General features: G+C 32.9%; 1 protein-coding gene across 1 annotated transcript; it reads right to left on the bottom strand.

Annotated features, from left to right (window-relative positions):
* Window positions 1-14,862: 14,862 nt before the first annotated feature.
* LOC149169707 (wall-associated receptor kinase-like 20) lies at window positions 14,863-15,387 on the bottom strand. The gene has a single exon (XM_089425299.1). It carries the CDS (start codon window positions 15,385-15,387, stop codon window positions 14,863-14,865), a length of 525 nt encoding a protein of 174 aa, XP_089281425.1.
* Between the last annotated feature and the right edge of the window lie 211 nt (window positions 15,388-15,598).

Genomic DNA, 15,598 nt, shown 5'->3' with positions numbered 1-15,598 from the left:
GGTCAAGGATAGTAGCTTCTATTTCCACCATGGTGAATTGCTACTCTGCCCAACACTCTTCTAAAGTTTCACTAATGTGTGGAATGTTCCTAACTACATCGTTGACGTTTGATGCCTCTTAGACATTGTGAACATGTTGCATTGAACTCGTATTATAGGGTTAGTTTCGTAAAAGTTCGCTGCAACCCCAACACTTCAAGGGCTCTCAATCCTTCCCATTCAGTCCCTTGTTAGGTTTAGTTTGTTTAGACCCAATCTAGGTTTTCATTTGAAATTTATGGGACTGGTTGTTATTCTTATTGAGACTGCAATTTTGACCCCCTTCATAAAACTATTTCGATTGTCCACTTTTTCCTCCATTGTCAAATTGCATAGGTCGATGCTTCTTTTTATTAAGCCATTGTTTCGAGTTTTCACACTCCTTTTTTGCTTTTGGTAACAAATTCTCACTTTCTGGATAACCTCATCCATAGTATTAGGGTTATCATATTTAATTCACTCCTTCAACAACAGTGGAAGACAATTTATGAACCACTGAATTTTTGCTTTTTCTTCTTTTATATAGGGTACATAACATAACATATATATGAATTAGTTACTAATTCATCCATAGATATCTATCCCAACTTCAAATCATGAAACACTTTCATGTTATCATCAAAATATCATTATGAAAGGTATTTATCCTTAAACAACCACTATAATTCCTCACATTTAACCTCCTTTCCTTCCATATTATGAACTATTCTTACCTCTTCCCACAATAGAGAAGCTTTATCCTCCAATTGGTACATGTATAATTTTTCCTTTAATTTAGTGGAATAGTCATAAAATTGAAAATATCAGTTAATATGAAGCAAGTAGTCTTCTGTTGATCCTTTGATTTCCCATTGTATGTTGGGGGTGTGATTTTTCTAAATTCTCCATGTAATTCCACCTTATATTTATTTCCATCTTTAAAATAAAATTTATACAAGTTATGTTATTCCTCCTTAGCCTTTCCTTCTTTCCTTTCAACCACCTCTTCCGCCATCTTCCATTTTGAAGTTTATCCCTTATTTTCTTCCTCATTCCCAGACTCCACAATCTTGGAATTCGATTTTTTGGTTAAATTTTTGAGTAATCATTCTTGTTCTGTGCTAGCCTTTAATAATTGTTTATTCCCAACACGGAGGTTGATGATTATGTTTGCAAATATTTCATTATGTTTAATAATTCCCTAGTGGGAACTTGGGCCGACTTACCCAAGCATAGATACATCTCTTCCTCGCCTATGTGAGTGCCATCATGAGGCTTTGCCATGATGTCATCTCTTTATTTGTTCTTCCACTTCCTTAACTATGCAAGGTAAAAAATTTCATTGTTAGGTGGAATTCAGGTTTGGCCCAAGGGCCTCAATTTTTTAACCTTTCTCTAATACCACCTGTAACATCCCTCATATATATTCTTATTAATTTATAATAGTGCAAAAGGACATGTACTTTTTTTTTCAAAATACTATCAAAATTAATAAGTATGACATGCACATATTCAATTCTGTCTCAAGACTCAACCCAATAAAGGTAAGATCTTACATACATTTTTTATTTAATTGCATTCAAATTAAATCAACATGCCAATATTTTCCTTATCATAACATTTCTACCAAATATTATCTAGATCAATTAACATGTTTCCAAGTTAATCCTTAGCTCTTGGAATTTCATACATGTATATTTGAGGTTTTATTTATTTTTTATTATACATACATATATTTGTATATGCCTCCTCTCGATAATGTCAACACCATAGTTCTATTTGTTTTTAAATTAAGAGGTGGGTCATGTAGACCTTCTCCTAGTGAACATATGTTTTAAGGTAAGTCACCCCGACATGCAGTATGTTGATCATGACTTTGGTTATAAAAGAATTCTCTTGCCTAAAAATGTTTCAATATTAATCCTCCATCACAGTGACACCTTGTCACCATAAAAGCATACAAAGTTGTACTAATTCCCTACATGGCTATCACATCATATCAAAGGTTCACGGAAAATGCATTGATAAGGATTGATATATTATATTATACATCACCTATTCTTACAAAGCTCGTAATTTAAACATAATTTGATCAGGAAATTTGTCATGTGGTGTGGAATAATGCGTGGAAATGCATTGGAGGTTTAATCATAGAATATTATGCTCTATGATGTGTCTTATCAACAATGATACATGAGTTTTGGGGTTTTGATAGATGATAGAGTGGATTTGGGTTTAGTTTGGTGTAACTACCCATACCCTATCTGTCACTCAAATTCCTTTTTTCTCTCTCTCTTGTTAAAAAATGAGCTTTGCAACCTTAATGTGTCTACTATGATTTTAAACACTTTTCTACCTTGGAGACAGTTGACTCTCTATGTCTTTTTGGAATTGAGAGGGTTCCATGGCTTCAATACGATAATCTGGTGATGGCCACACAATATTTGCTTCTCCAGGTTAGGGTTTTTTTCTATTTCTCTGCAACAAATTGCATGGTATCATTTCTATCAGTTTATTGGAGGCCATATTTATTGAAATTTCTTTTCATGTAATTACAACAATTTACGCTTTCATTTTTCTCTTCATGTTTGAGTTAATTCTCTTCCAAATGGCTATAGTGGAAAATGGTTGCCTTTGGAGCTAGGTTCCTTTGATTTTTTAGTAGCTCAAGTGCTAATTATTTCCATGCATATGACATATAACAATTTCCCTTGACTAACCTTAGGTTAATTTTTTAATTTTAATTTTTAATTTGCAAGCTCCCTCTTTAACTCCATAATTCACTATGGCTTTAGGAGTAGAAGGCAAAGTCTCTTACTCTCTAGCAAAGGGTGAGGTTATCGTTCACAAATTTTCTTTACCCATTGTATTTATATTAAGGGTTTGTATAAATTTTTGTTTCCTCTGCACATTTGTTCTTAATTCTAGAGGGTTCTAATGTTACCCTTTTTCAATTGTAGTTTCAACCTTCCCCTTTGTAAAACCCTAGGTGTGGCTATCATGATATGGGTTTTCTCTTTTATGGAGTACTTGCTCGACTTGTGATTAACTAGGTTCTTATGTAGACTTTTATTTCTTTTCTAGGTCACTCAACCGTGAGGCCAAGACCCAATTATGGAATGACATGACTTAGGGTTTTATATCAACATTTAATTTTTTTTTGTTCAACTAGCCCTCCATGCAGTCGAGGTATTAAGGAGTTTATGAAATATATGTGTACCTTGAGTCCTATACTGTTTAATGTTGTGGTCGGTCGACCTTGGTGACATTGTTTTTCCAAGTGAACATTTAATAAAAATTCTTCGACAATTTTTCCTTGTGTTTTATCTCTTTATTCCAATTGTATTATTTACTTGTGACTTATATAGAGTATTATTTGGCCATAACTCTGGCCACAACCATTACTTCAATACATACATCCTTCGAGCTGAATGTATACAATTTCTCTCCAAAGATAATATTTTGAGATTTTTTTAAATACTCTTCTATTTATATACCATATTTATGTGTTCTTGTACAAAAATATTTTCCTACAGTTATTCTTTGTGTTCAATTTGCATGCCAATGTTGTTATTTATAATACGGGAAAAGAGCACAATTTTAGTCTTTCTACTACAAGTTATCTTGATGTATGTCTGAATATTTGTTTTTTTTGTTCAAATGCACATATTTTCTTAAAAATATTTTTGTTGGAAATGTAATACAATTGTAAATGTATTTTATAGGATAAATTATTTTATTTTCCTTTGTCAACCTCTATATTTGTTCCCTATCTCTATTTATTTTCTTGGTTATCTTGTTTGCATACTTATATAAAATAGTGTGTGTGTGTGTGTGTGTGTGTGTGTGTGTGTGTATGAATGTAATTTCTATATTATTTTGTGAATTATTAGTCCAGAGGACTTAAAGGGACCAGTAATGGGACCTGTCTTTTCTTTTTGAGACCTAACCACTTACAGTGCAATACTCTTACATATCCAGGTAGGTAGACATACACCTTGTCTAACCATTTCCTATTGTAACTAACTTGGCTCATTTTTCATTGTTCTACCCTTTAATACTCATATATATATATATATATATATATATATATATATATATATATATATATATATATATTATATATATATAACACACCACCCCCTACCTGTTGTGTTAAAAACCCAAAATGATTGTAGGGTTAGTTAGAAACTTATTTATTTATTACATTACCAATAAAAACCGTTACTTGCATCCACATATTTTCGAGAAACTTTGTTATAATCATTTACCTTGTCCACCATAAACAACCTCCAGTGGCTACAATAAATCATCTATAGTTTGCAATTGCTACTTGACCTCTTACAAGTTATAAGCACATATACCAATACCCATTCATAAAACTACAGGTTGCAAAACTACAATATCCCAATGAATATAGAGATACAAATTCAAAACATTTACTCTATTTTCTTAGCAATATCTATTCAACAGTAAATTGAATCGAAAAAAGTACTTATCTAAGCTTTTCTTGGGAATGTGTAAAGGGGTACACAACCCTCCCAAATATAAGCTAAATTTCATAGCTAGCTACCCCAAAGCTCTATCCTCTCTGTTAGAGAAATAGTGCAAGATTTTTTCAAAAATATTTTCTCCTAAACCCTTAAAGTAATGTCCTACTCTATTCCTTGGGTTCAAAACAAATATTTCTCTCCCACTTGTTATAATTAGGAAATAACTGTCTTTCTCTCCCACATTCTATCCTATATAGAATCCAATTCATGACATTTATCCCCTGTCATGTTTTCCTCTTGTCCATCTCTTCCAAATTTGACTGAATAATGGAAAAAGGGGATTTTTTTTTTTATTTCTTTTCTTCACAGGGGATTCACTCAATGAACCTTTGACATAGCATGTGTATCCATGCCATATTGAACAATACCCTTAATTTTACTTCCTATTGGAAAATATCTCTAAAAATAAATTTATTTAACCTCTTGCCAATATGAAACCAATACACCTTCGCAATTTAAAAAAGTCGTACTTTCACTATATATTGTAGGTATCCATTTTTTCATTAACATTTTTTATACTCCTTTATATTTTTTCATTAATTTTGAGCTCCATTTTTTATATATAACATATAAAAACCTTTTACCCCTTATTATATGCTCAATATATTATTTCATTTTTTCCTCATGATATATCCCCCAATATGAACGCAAGTGGTATGATATGCTCCCCTAGTGGAGCCCCTGCGCTTTTCTTTCTTCCCTCTTCTTGGGAATAACTAATCGTAGTTGTTTCCTTGAGAGTTAGGAGTTAAGTTCCTCAAAAAAATTCTTAACAGATTACCAAGAATTTTAACAACAAAAATAATTATTTTTTTCATTAAAAATTAAATATTTACATCACTGAGTCATCTCTAGTATTTTAACTTTTCTAGCCATAATTAAAATAACAAAAGTTGTAAATGATTATCCAGGGGTGTTACAATGACCAAGGTTAATCAAAGTTGACTAAGCATGACCATCATTTATCATAGTTAACTACTGTTAACATGGTTGACCATGTTTAACTATATCAATCATGTTTTCTATGGTTAAGTATGGTTGACCATGTTTAAGCATGTTACACATTATTGACCAAGGGTAGTAATGATTGATTATGATTGTCAATTCTCAATCATGCCAAGTACAGTTAAGTATAGTTAACTATGATTAAGTATATTTGACCATGTTATCTGGTAGACCATGATTTCCCATGTCGATTATGTATGACCCTCTTTGACCATGGTTAACTATGGTTTCTTATGGCTAACCATGAAATATATAGTTGTAAATGGTTGACCATGGTTGATAGTGTTTCCCAAGTAGGGAAAATTTTAGGGGCTAATATTTACAAGTGGGCTAATTTCCCATGCTTTTGCCAAAAAAGAGATTTGCCAATTCCCATTTTTTCTAAAAAGGATTCACCCACATTTTATAGTATAAAATTATTTTACCTTTAAAATTACCAAAATTTTATATAGACTAATAAAAAATCATTAGAAATCTAAATACTTTTACAAAATATTGCCAAACATTTTACAATTTGCATGTTAGGGACTAGTACGATTCGCCAAGGTTTCTAAACTTTAATATAAACTTACATCCTTAAAATTTTCCTTGTTCCCAAGGATGACTATGGTTAATTATAGTTGCACATGATTAACTATTATTAACCATGTTTGATTATGGATGACTATGGTAGACAATGGTTGAATATGGGTGCCTATGGTTGACTTTTTCTTGACTATGGTTGATGATGACTGACTGTGGATAAATGTAATATGAGCATATGTTTCTTAGATATCAAGTTTTATTCATCACATAAGGTATTGGGTTATGTTCATCACATTGCTACATCAAGAAATGGTTGTCACATTGTAATGCCTATATTTTTTCATCGCATTACAATGTCATGTTATGTTTATCACATCATGGAATCAGGTAAAGTTCAAAACATTGCAATGTTAAGTAATGCTCATCACATTGGAACATTGGGAATATTCATGAAATTGCAAGACTAAGTAATTTTTGACACATTATGATTTTGGGAAATGTTCATCACTTAAATAAAATTCATAATGTTCATCAGGATTTCGTCATCAGATTATGATACCAAGGAATGTTGTGTGATTAGGTAATGTTCATCGAAATATGATATTAGGGATTATTCTATGGATGTATCTATCACATTACAACATTTGGTAATGCTTATGTTTCTATAACATTTGGTTATGCTCATGACATTATGAAATAAGGGAATCTTCATGTAACAAACAAAGGTTGTATACGGAACAATAATCTTCAGAATACTTCGAAGACAAAGATATCCATTGTAGGAAAAGTAATTCTTTATTGAATATTATATAAAATAATTGATGAGATGTTGTGAATGTTACAAATGAGACTTGATTATATACCTAGGAAGGTGCCTCTTCAATGAATGGTCATGTCTTTAAGACATGCCTTTTCAATACTAATGGCTATTTAGTTAACCTTATTATGATTATTATTGTTTACATTAATTTATTATTTTTGTATGAATTATATTCATAACATTGCCTTTGTCTTCAAAAATCTTTGTCCTCAAATCTTACGGATTATAGGGTTTGATCTCTTTTCTTATTTTGAATATCTTCTTGTCTTAGTACTTTCATTTTCATTGATATAAGACATATAAGATGATATGATCCTCTAAGTGATAAACAAAATTGTCACATTGAGAATGGATTTTTTCATCATAAGTCAATCTTCTGTGGAATCTTTCGATACTGGAAACTTATGATGAATTTTAGTTGTTGGACTGAATTGTGCACACTTCATTATTCTTAGGAACATAATTTTATTGTTTATCTTCTGAGTGATATATATTTGTAGATTAATTAAGGTATATATTCTTGTGATTCAGATGTAGATAAGGGTTTCTTCTTATTTGACTTTCTCTTATAATGTGTGTTACAATTTCTTGATTTACTTTAGGTACTCATGTCACTGAAATGGTTACAAGATCTTCATTTGGAATTTCGATTGTTTGAAGTGCAATATCTGAATATGTTTTTAATTCAATTGGTTTGTGATCTTCTTGAGTTGTGATATTGACTGGATCAATATTCGTTCCTTTATCTTCAATTTGGATGATTACATCTAACAACTTCGATACATCTTTCGGGATGAGTTCTTCTAATTTAATTTTCAACGATTTCTTATCATTTTTAAGTTTCTTAATTTGAGCGAGTAATTTCTCACTATGGTCCTTAAGACGAGTAGTTTCTTTGTTTTTGTCAACAATGATATTGTCAACTTCCCTTTGCATATTTTGTATCACTTTTTTACTTTCTCAAATAATTACTTTTGATATTTCTTGTATGTCTTCTCGCATCACTGAATTTAGCTTCAAGGTAACGTCCTGTAGCGTTATTTTTTTCTTTTTGTGGGAAAAAGTCAAATACTTCTTTTTCATATTTAGGATAAAGGACTCTAGTGATTCCATCATGGGTGAACCCAAAATAATGTCACGTTGACTGTTCCATATGGTTTGAACTGAAAAATGCAATATAAATGTATAATCCTCAATGTTTAACTGTAAGTTGGTTATTACATATTTTTTTTTGTTGAAATAATCTAATTTTTCAATTATATTTTAATCAGGAATCACTAATTGGTTTCTGATTTTAGGTTTTCTATAATTTTTATCTTCAACCGATGAGATAGCAATAGTAACATATTTTCGTACAATAGATCATTTAATTCTAAACAACACTAAAACATAATTACATGAGGTTTATGGAATGCTTTCTTCCTTTGTTTCTGAATGAAACTCCATTTTTCCTTATGGATTTTTTTTTTTTTTGTAAGTCAGAGGTTTTTATATTATATAACAAAATATAGTACAAAAAATCCGCCGTGGCAGATCGAAAGCAGGGAATAACAATGAACCATATCTAAACACCTGCTCAGAGAGTTCCTAAAAAAGAGACTGCAAAAAGCACACCTCGCAGGGTGGCTCGACCTGAGCTTGTTCCTATAAGCCGACATAGTCCAGACCTTACATATCATAACATCTACATAACCAGACATAGACAGAAGCATAGATAAAGCCGGAGAAAACAGAACAGAGGAAAGCCCTAAATGTACTTGCCCATTTGACTTATGGTATCCAGACCCATTTGCCTCATATGAGTGTCCATCCTGGCTTGCATTGCCGCTATAGATTCATTATCCTAAACCTCAGTAGTGGTAGGCTGTGGAGTGCCAGGAGTTGGGTTGGCCGTATCTCTCAGAATCCTGATGAGTAGGGTCAGCTTCCTATTGACCACTTGAACTGCTTCATGCACCGTGTTGATCCGTCCTTCCAGAGAGTTGTTGTGGTTGATAATTTTCTCCATCTGAGCCTCTGTGAGGTTCACTTCAGTGACAGTGGGCTGCTTCTCATTCTCAATCGATTCCAGGGCTTTGGCTAAGAGCATCTTGGTGCGCCAGCTTTTGGCTTTGGTTCTGATAAATTGAGTAGCCCTTTTGGATGGGGTGCCCGGGTCCTTCAGCCAATCAACCTTCTCTGCAATCTCCTCCTCCGTGCGCCCTTCTTCCGCTAGCTTGACCTTGGCCTCCAGCTCGTCCACCTTACGTTTGTTCCTAGCTGCAGCACGGGTTTCATAACCTCTCTCTGCCTCAAGCAGGTCCTGCTTCGCAGCAGCACAACGACAACCTACCTCCTCCATCCTTAACTTTCTGTGCTTCTTGCAGCAGAGGCAACTATCACTCACGGGAGCTTGCTCTTCACTGTGAAAAGAAATTGTGAGGGAAACAAGGCGAATGCCCGCAACTTTATAGTGTTTTCGAATGTGGAGCCTTCTGTATTCGGTCTTAAACCCGCTGTAGGTAGGAGTACTGCTGTAATCAATTTGATTGAGGTTCACACAATCGAAGCAGATGCAGGTCGAATTGGAATGAGTGTGGCTGCTCATGATCCATTTATCAATTTGCCAGGTGTTCTGTACGTTTAAACGGTTGCTGTGTATGAGAATGGTGTCGGACATACCCTGCTTGCTTTCATTCCGATTCTCCATACGCTGGGCTTTGATCCTCCCTGCCTGTTTTGCAGTCCACATAAATGTTATTGATATCTTCCTGTACGGCTCTCTCCCAAGTGTCCTATTTTTAATTTTGCTGATGCCCTGAAATCTATGTCTCGATCTGTAATGATCGCTAGTTGGGCTGGCCTGCCGCCGCCTATAACACCACCTTCCTATGAGTCCTGTCATGCCGTTACTTCGGTAATGATTAAACCTTTTACCGTTTTCCTCAGACTTCCGGTACCGATTGTCTAAGCCATTATCGGCTGCATTTTTCCTTATGGATTGACTCTAACTACATTCGTCAAAAAATTTAGGATTTAAAAGTAACTTTTCTAATTATATATATAAATAAATAAATAAATATAAATTAAAATGTTTTAATTTGATTTTTCCTGTGATATTCTTTTGCTGTTTCATAAAATATATAAATATACTTTTATCTAATCTCTTTTTTTAAAATACTCTTTCAATTTTTTCTCTTCTAATGTGTAAATACTTCAGTAATTTAATTATCTTTAAAAAAAAAAAAATACTATTTTAAAGAGTCTCCCCGTATAATATCATTTGACTTTATCTTAAACCACTCATAATTTTCATTATATTTTTTTAATATTTTAATTTTTAATTAATATTTATTTTTTCCTTTTTAAGATTTCACGTCACCTCTTAATTCCTTTTGTGACAATGAAGAGTTGATTTAATCTTATGTTAATTTGATTTAATCATTAAATGATAGGTGGCATAATTTAACAAAGGTCTCACTGTTTGAATTTTGATTGCGTCCTCACGTCCTTTCTTTGACCCTAAAATTATGGCTCGGGAAATTGATGGTCGCACCGACACGAAACAATATAGGTGGATCCTAAAATTATGGCTCAGGAATTTGATTGGTCACAATTGATGGTCGCACCTATACGAAGCAATATAGGTGGATGACAAAAAAAATTGCAATGATATTTTCTTTTTCTTTTTCTTAGTGTACAAAATAAAATTAAAAACTATGACCGTGAGATTCGAGTGGTAGACAAGGTATTTTTTTTTAAGGATTTATTACTTTTCTTATTGTAGGATTTAATAGGACTTATTATTTTTTAATTGTAGGTGACTATTGTAGGATTTAATAGTGTAGGTGATTATTTAGGTTTGAAAATTTATACATATAAAATGTAGACAAATATTCAATAAAAAATATGTAATTTACTATTAAAATTATTATTTTTTGGCGAATTTCATAAATTTAATCATATATATATGTAAAAATAAGAGAATTTTTAATGAAATTGGCGAATAGTTTTTTCAAGCAATGTCCAAAAAATATCCCAAATTTCGCCCCTAAAATTTTCCTTTGTGGTCGATATCTTAAGGAATAACACTAACACAATAGATATTTGGTGGTTTTAATGCTTAATTACTTGTACAGACGATTTTGATGTTAGTCGAGTGAGGAATGAATGGAGGCAATAGATGGGAAACACTAGTGATGTTCGACGGTGATCCGAAATCAAAGCGGTTGTGGGTGCAATAGATAAAAATGAACGTGTGGCCAGTCGTTAGTGTTCGGTGTGGCTGCAATAGTTGGTCATTGAGAGGCGGGTGGAGTAGCAGTGGATCTCTTAAGAAGTGGTGGTGGTGGTGGCTATGTGCCTGGTCGAGCAATAGTGACAGTTCTATCTACCCCTCCATTCTCTTTTTTACATTTGTGTTGTTGTTGTTGTTGTTGTTGTTGTTGTTGTTGTTGTTGTTGTTATTATTATTATTATTATTATTATTATTATTATTATTATTATTATTATCATCATCATCGTTTCAGTTTAATTTTTATTAAGAAATATATATATATATATATATATATATATATATATATAATATATATAGATGGACAAAGGCCTAAGTGGCGAACCTATTAGAGTGGAGAAACTCCAAAATCTTGTAGTAAAACACTTCAACAACAACAAGGTTGAAACTTTTTTACAGCCAATGACCTGGATCAGAGAACACGACTCTATGTAACGGTTGGGCAACCAGAGGATCGAACAACTATGATACTAATGTAATGACCAAAGTTCGTATACTTAAAGGAATGATCTGATACCAAAGTAACGAACAAAGTTCACATACACAATAATAATATTTAGAATACTTCAAAGATGAAGACATATGTTTTAGGACAAGTAATTATATATTGAATATTCTATACAAAATTTGATGAGATGTTGTGAATGTTATAAATAAGGCCTGCTTATATACCTAGGTAGTTGCCTCTTCAATGAATGGTCTATGTCTTTAAGACATGCCTTCTCATTACTAATGACTATCTTGTTAACCTTATTATGATTAATACTATTTACATTAATTTATTATTTTTATATGAATTATATTCATAACAATTCACCACATTATGAGTATTGAGAAATGTTCTCTACATGGTGATTTTATCTAATATTCATCACATTGCAACATTTAGGAAATGTTTGTTACATTCTAATGATTGAGAAATATTTGTGACATTTTGACATTGAGAAATGTTTGACACATTATAAGTATTGAGAAATGTTCTCTACATGGTAATTTTATCTAATATTCATCACATTGCAACATTTAGGAAATGTTTATTACATTCTAATGATTGAGAATGTTTGTGACATTTTGACATTGAGAAATATTTGACACATTATGATGTCTAGAAATGTTCATCACATTGCAAAATTGAATATTATTCACTTAGATATGTTAGTCACACTACAACATACAATAATGTACATCAAAATATGACATCATTTATATTTATCACATTTAAATGTAAGGAAAAGTAGACCATGTTTATTGTATTGATCAATTTGCAACATCGAAAACTCTCTTCGAAATTTCAATTTTGGATAATGCTCATCATATTCGAGAATTAAGAAATGTTTGTCACATCAAAATAAATGTTAATATAGATTAATGTTTAACGTGTTATAAAATAAAGAAATATTTGTTACAATACAACATTGATATTGTTTTTCTAAAATTATGTTATTTAGGAAATGTTTGTCACATCAAAATGTTATTAATGTTTGTCACATTATAATATAGATTAATGTTCCTCGTATTATAAAGTAAAGAAATATTTCTTACAATACAACATTGATATTGTTTTTCTGAAATTATGTTATTACCTTGCAAGATTGATTTATATTTAAAATATTGCAAAAAAAAATGAAATGTTTGTCGATTTTTCGAGAACATCTCTAGTGAAGTTTTCGCAATTCAAAAAGTAATGGAAGAACAAACTTTTGTTTTTTTATTATAAAAATATTGCAATAAAAATCTATTAAAACGATTAATATTAATTTAAAAGTAACTAAACTAAATTATCAATACTTGGCCTTTAATAATTCTCATTGATATTCAAAGCTTCGGTAGTTTATAAGCTTTGATTAGTTTTCAATAGTTCTTGTTAATCTTCGATGTTCAATAATTCTCCAATAATTTTTAACGTTCGATGATTCTTCTTAATTTTCACTAATGGTTTCTATCATTCGATGATTCTTCATAGTTTTCGGTATGGTTCATGATAGTTTTCAATATTACTTTATTTATTAGTCCCTGTCATTTGGTAATGGCCAGGGACTATAGTAATCGGATTGACGATATTTAGCATTAATTCACGCGGTTTATATACTGAGTGTGCGGCTTATGCAAGCAGTTGCGTATGTTAACTATATGGTAGTTTGTTTCATCATCTTATTTGTCCTCTTCCTGAGGAGAAGAGGCCAAAAGCATATGCTATTTTCGACTTGCGTTGTTTTCATTATTTGGGAAGTGGAGAAGTGGAGATTAATGCTAGCATTAAAGGAGCGTATGTATACCCAACAAGAAATTTAACCAAAGTTTCCTGTACACCTTCATCCTGGTTTCCACTGCCACCGCCTTGTAACTGCCACCTACACCTTTCAGACGGTGACACAAACACTACAACTACACGTTGCATGGTGGTGCCACGAATACTGCAATGGAAATAGGAAGTATGGCTTATAAAAAGCACTATCTCTGCAACGTTTTGTAGTCGACTTTTCTGTAATTTCACCTTGTGCCCTGATTGCTTCTGTGTTGCAGATCACAGGCGTGCTGGCCGTGGATCCAGACGCTCCAGATATCGCCATCTCCTGCTGTCGATGAGATGCAGACCATCCATGATTAGCGTTACTGTAATGTAGTAAATTGAATACCAAATTTTCACATCATTTTTTCTATAACCTTTTTCTCTGGTTGTTTATATATCTGAATTGAAAGAACTATCTATTTGTCTCAGAAACCTATTAAGTAGGATAAGGAGTTAACAAATTTAGTCCACTTTGTTTTTATTGTGTTCATATATCTGATTTACAGAACAATTTCACCTTGTGCCCTGATTGCTGCAGACGCTCCAGATATCGCCGTCTCCTGCTGTCGATGAGATGCAGACCATCCATGATTAGCGGCTTCGTTGAGAAGTTCGAAGAGCATCATGTCGTCCGAATCGTTTTCCTTCAGAGACAGCACTGAAATTTCAGGATTCCACCAGCAGATTCCTTCGTTGGCATCATGAATAGCTAGTTCAATCATATACAATTATGTTTAGAGTCTATTTTCAGACTACTGTAATGTAGTAAATTGAATACCAAATTTTCACATCATTTTTTCTATATCCTTTTTCTCTGGTTATTCATAGCAGTAACAAACTCTACAACAGAGGCCTGACTGTTCTTTCCCTTTCGCTTGTTGTTTATATATCTGAATTGAAAGAACTATCTATTTGTCTCAGAACTTTGTTTTTATTGTGTTCATATATCTGATTTACAGAACCATTTAATTGACTCAGAGAATGCATATTTATTAGAAATTAGAGAGCACAATTTTTATTGGAAAGGAAATTATAATCAAATTAAATAGTTTCAGTAAAATTTAAAAAATTAAATTTCAGTAAAGTCAATATCAAATTAGATAAGTAAAATTTAAAATATTCTGGCAGCGGTGGTTTAATTAGGTGAAATCAAGACCATATACATCTGCAAGATGCTTTAGCTGATTAGGCGAATTTATCTCTTCATGGTTCAATTTTTTAAACCTGTATATTTACATTTTTCCCTCATGCTTTTGATTGGGATTCTGAATTTAGAGATAAAGACCCATACCTTCGTGAGCAAGATCTAGAAGCAGAGCCTGTTGAAGCACACGTTTATCCAGGACCAGTAGCTTCAGTCTCCATTCTGACCTTAGTCTTAGACATTGAAGCTAGAAAACTCGACATCCTCAAGTTCATTCGTGTTAACAGAATTTGTGAAACTGAGAATGGGCGAGCAAGCAGAGTTCTGGTCACAATCTGTCTGACTTTTACAAGAAGGCTCCAACGGTGCAGCCCACTGTATCTCTACTCCATAGTTCCACTGCCTCGCAGGCACCGTCGGGTTGAAATTTAGGACACTCGTGTAAGCCCTGCAACCATCGGAGTGTACCCCTATTGTCTGAGAAGCGGTAAAACCTCCCGCTATAAATGTGCAATAGACACCATCTTTCCTGCACGTCATGGCTGCCTCGGCTTCATTAATATATGTATGACACAAACTGCTTGAACTACAATTCAATGGCGATGCTAGTATTATAGGGTCGCAGTTCAACAGCATAACCGTGTTCGTACTTGTAAGATTGAAAGGCAGGCTCTGATTCAATTGCAGTCCCTGGTTATTCATGTCTCGAGTCTCGCAAGAATCGTTAAGCAGAGGCGCTGGTTGAATAACCAGCCTCATAGTGGCTGGATTGATACTAATGCCACAGATCACCTCCGTGCTGCCAAGCACATGGCTTGCATGCAATGCACGTGGTAAGGGAGAGAGAAAGTGGCTGGTCCTCATAAGTTGTCCAATACTAACGGACTTTTATAATGACTTTAATAAGTTTGGTTCCGTTTATGACTGTCCAGCATTCGAAGTAATGGTGTACCCTTCGCATCACTGTAAG

Source organism: Pinus tabuliformis, chromosome 4_2 (genome assembly GCF_031772625.1).
Source record: "Pinus tabuliformis cultivar Carrire ecotype Pingquan chromosome 4_2, CPIR1, whole genome shotgun sequence".
Lineage (NCBI taxonomy): Eukaryota > Viridiplantae > Streptophyta > Pinopsida > Pinales > Pinaceae > Pinus > Pinus tabuliformis.
This window is presented reverse-complemented; position numbering and strand designations above follow the sequence as displayed.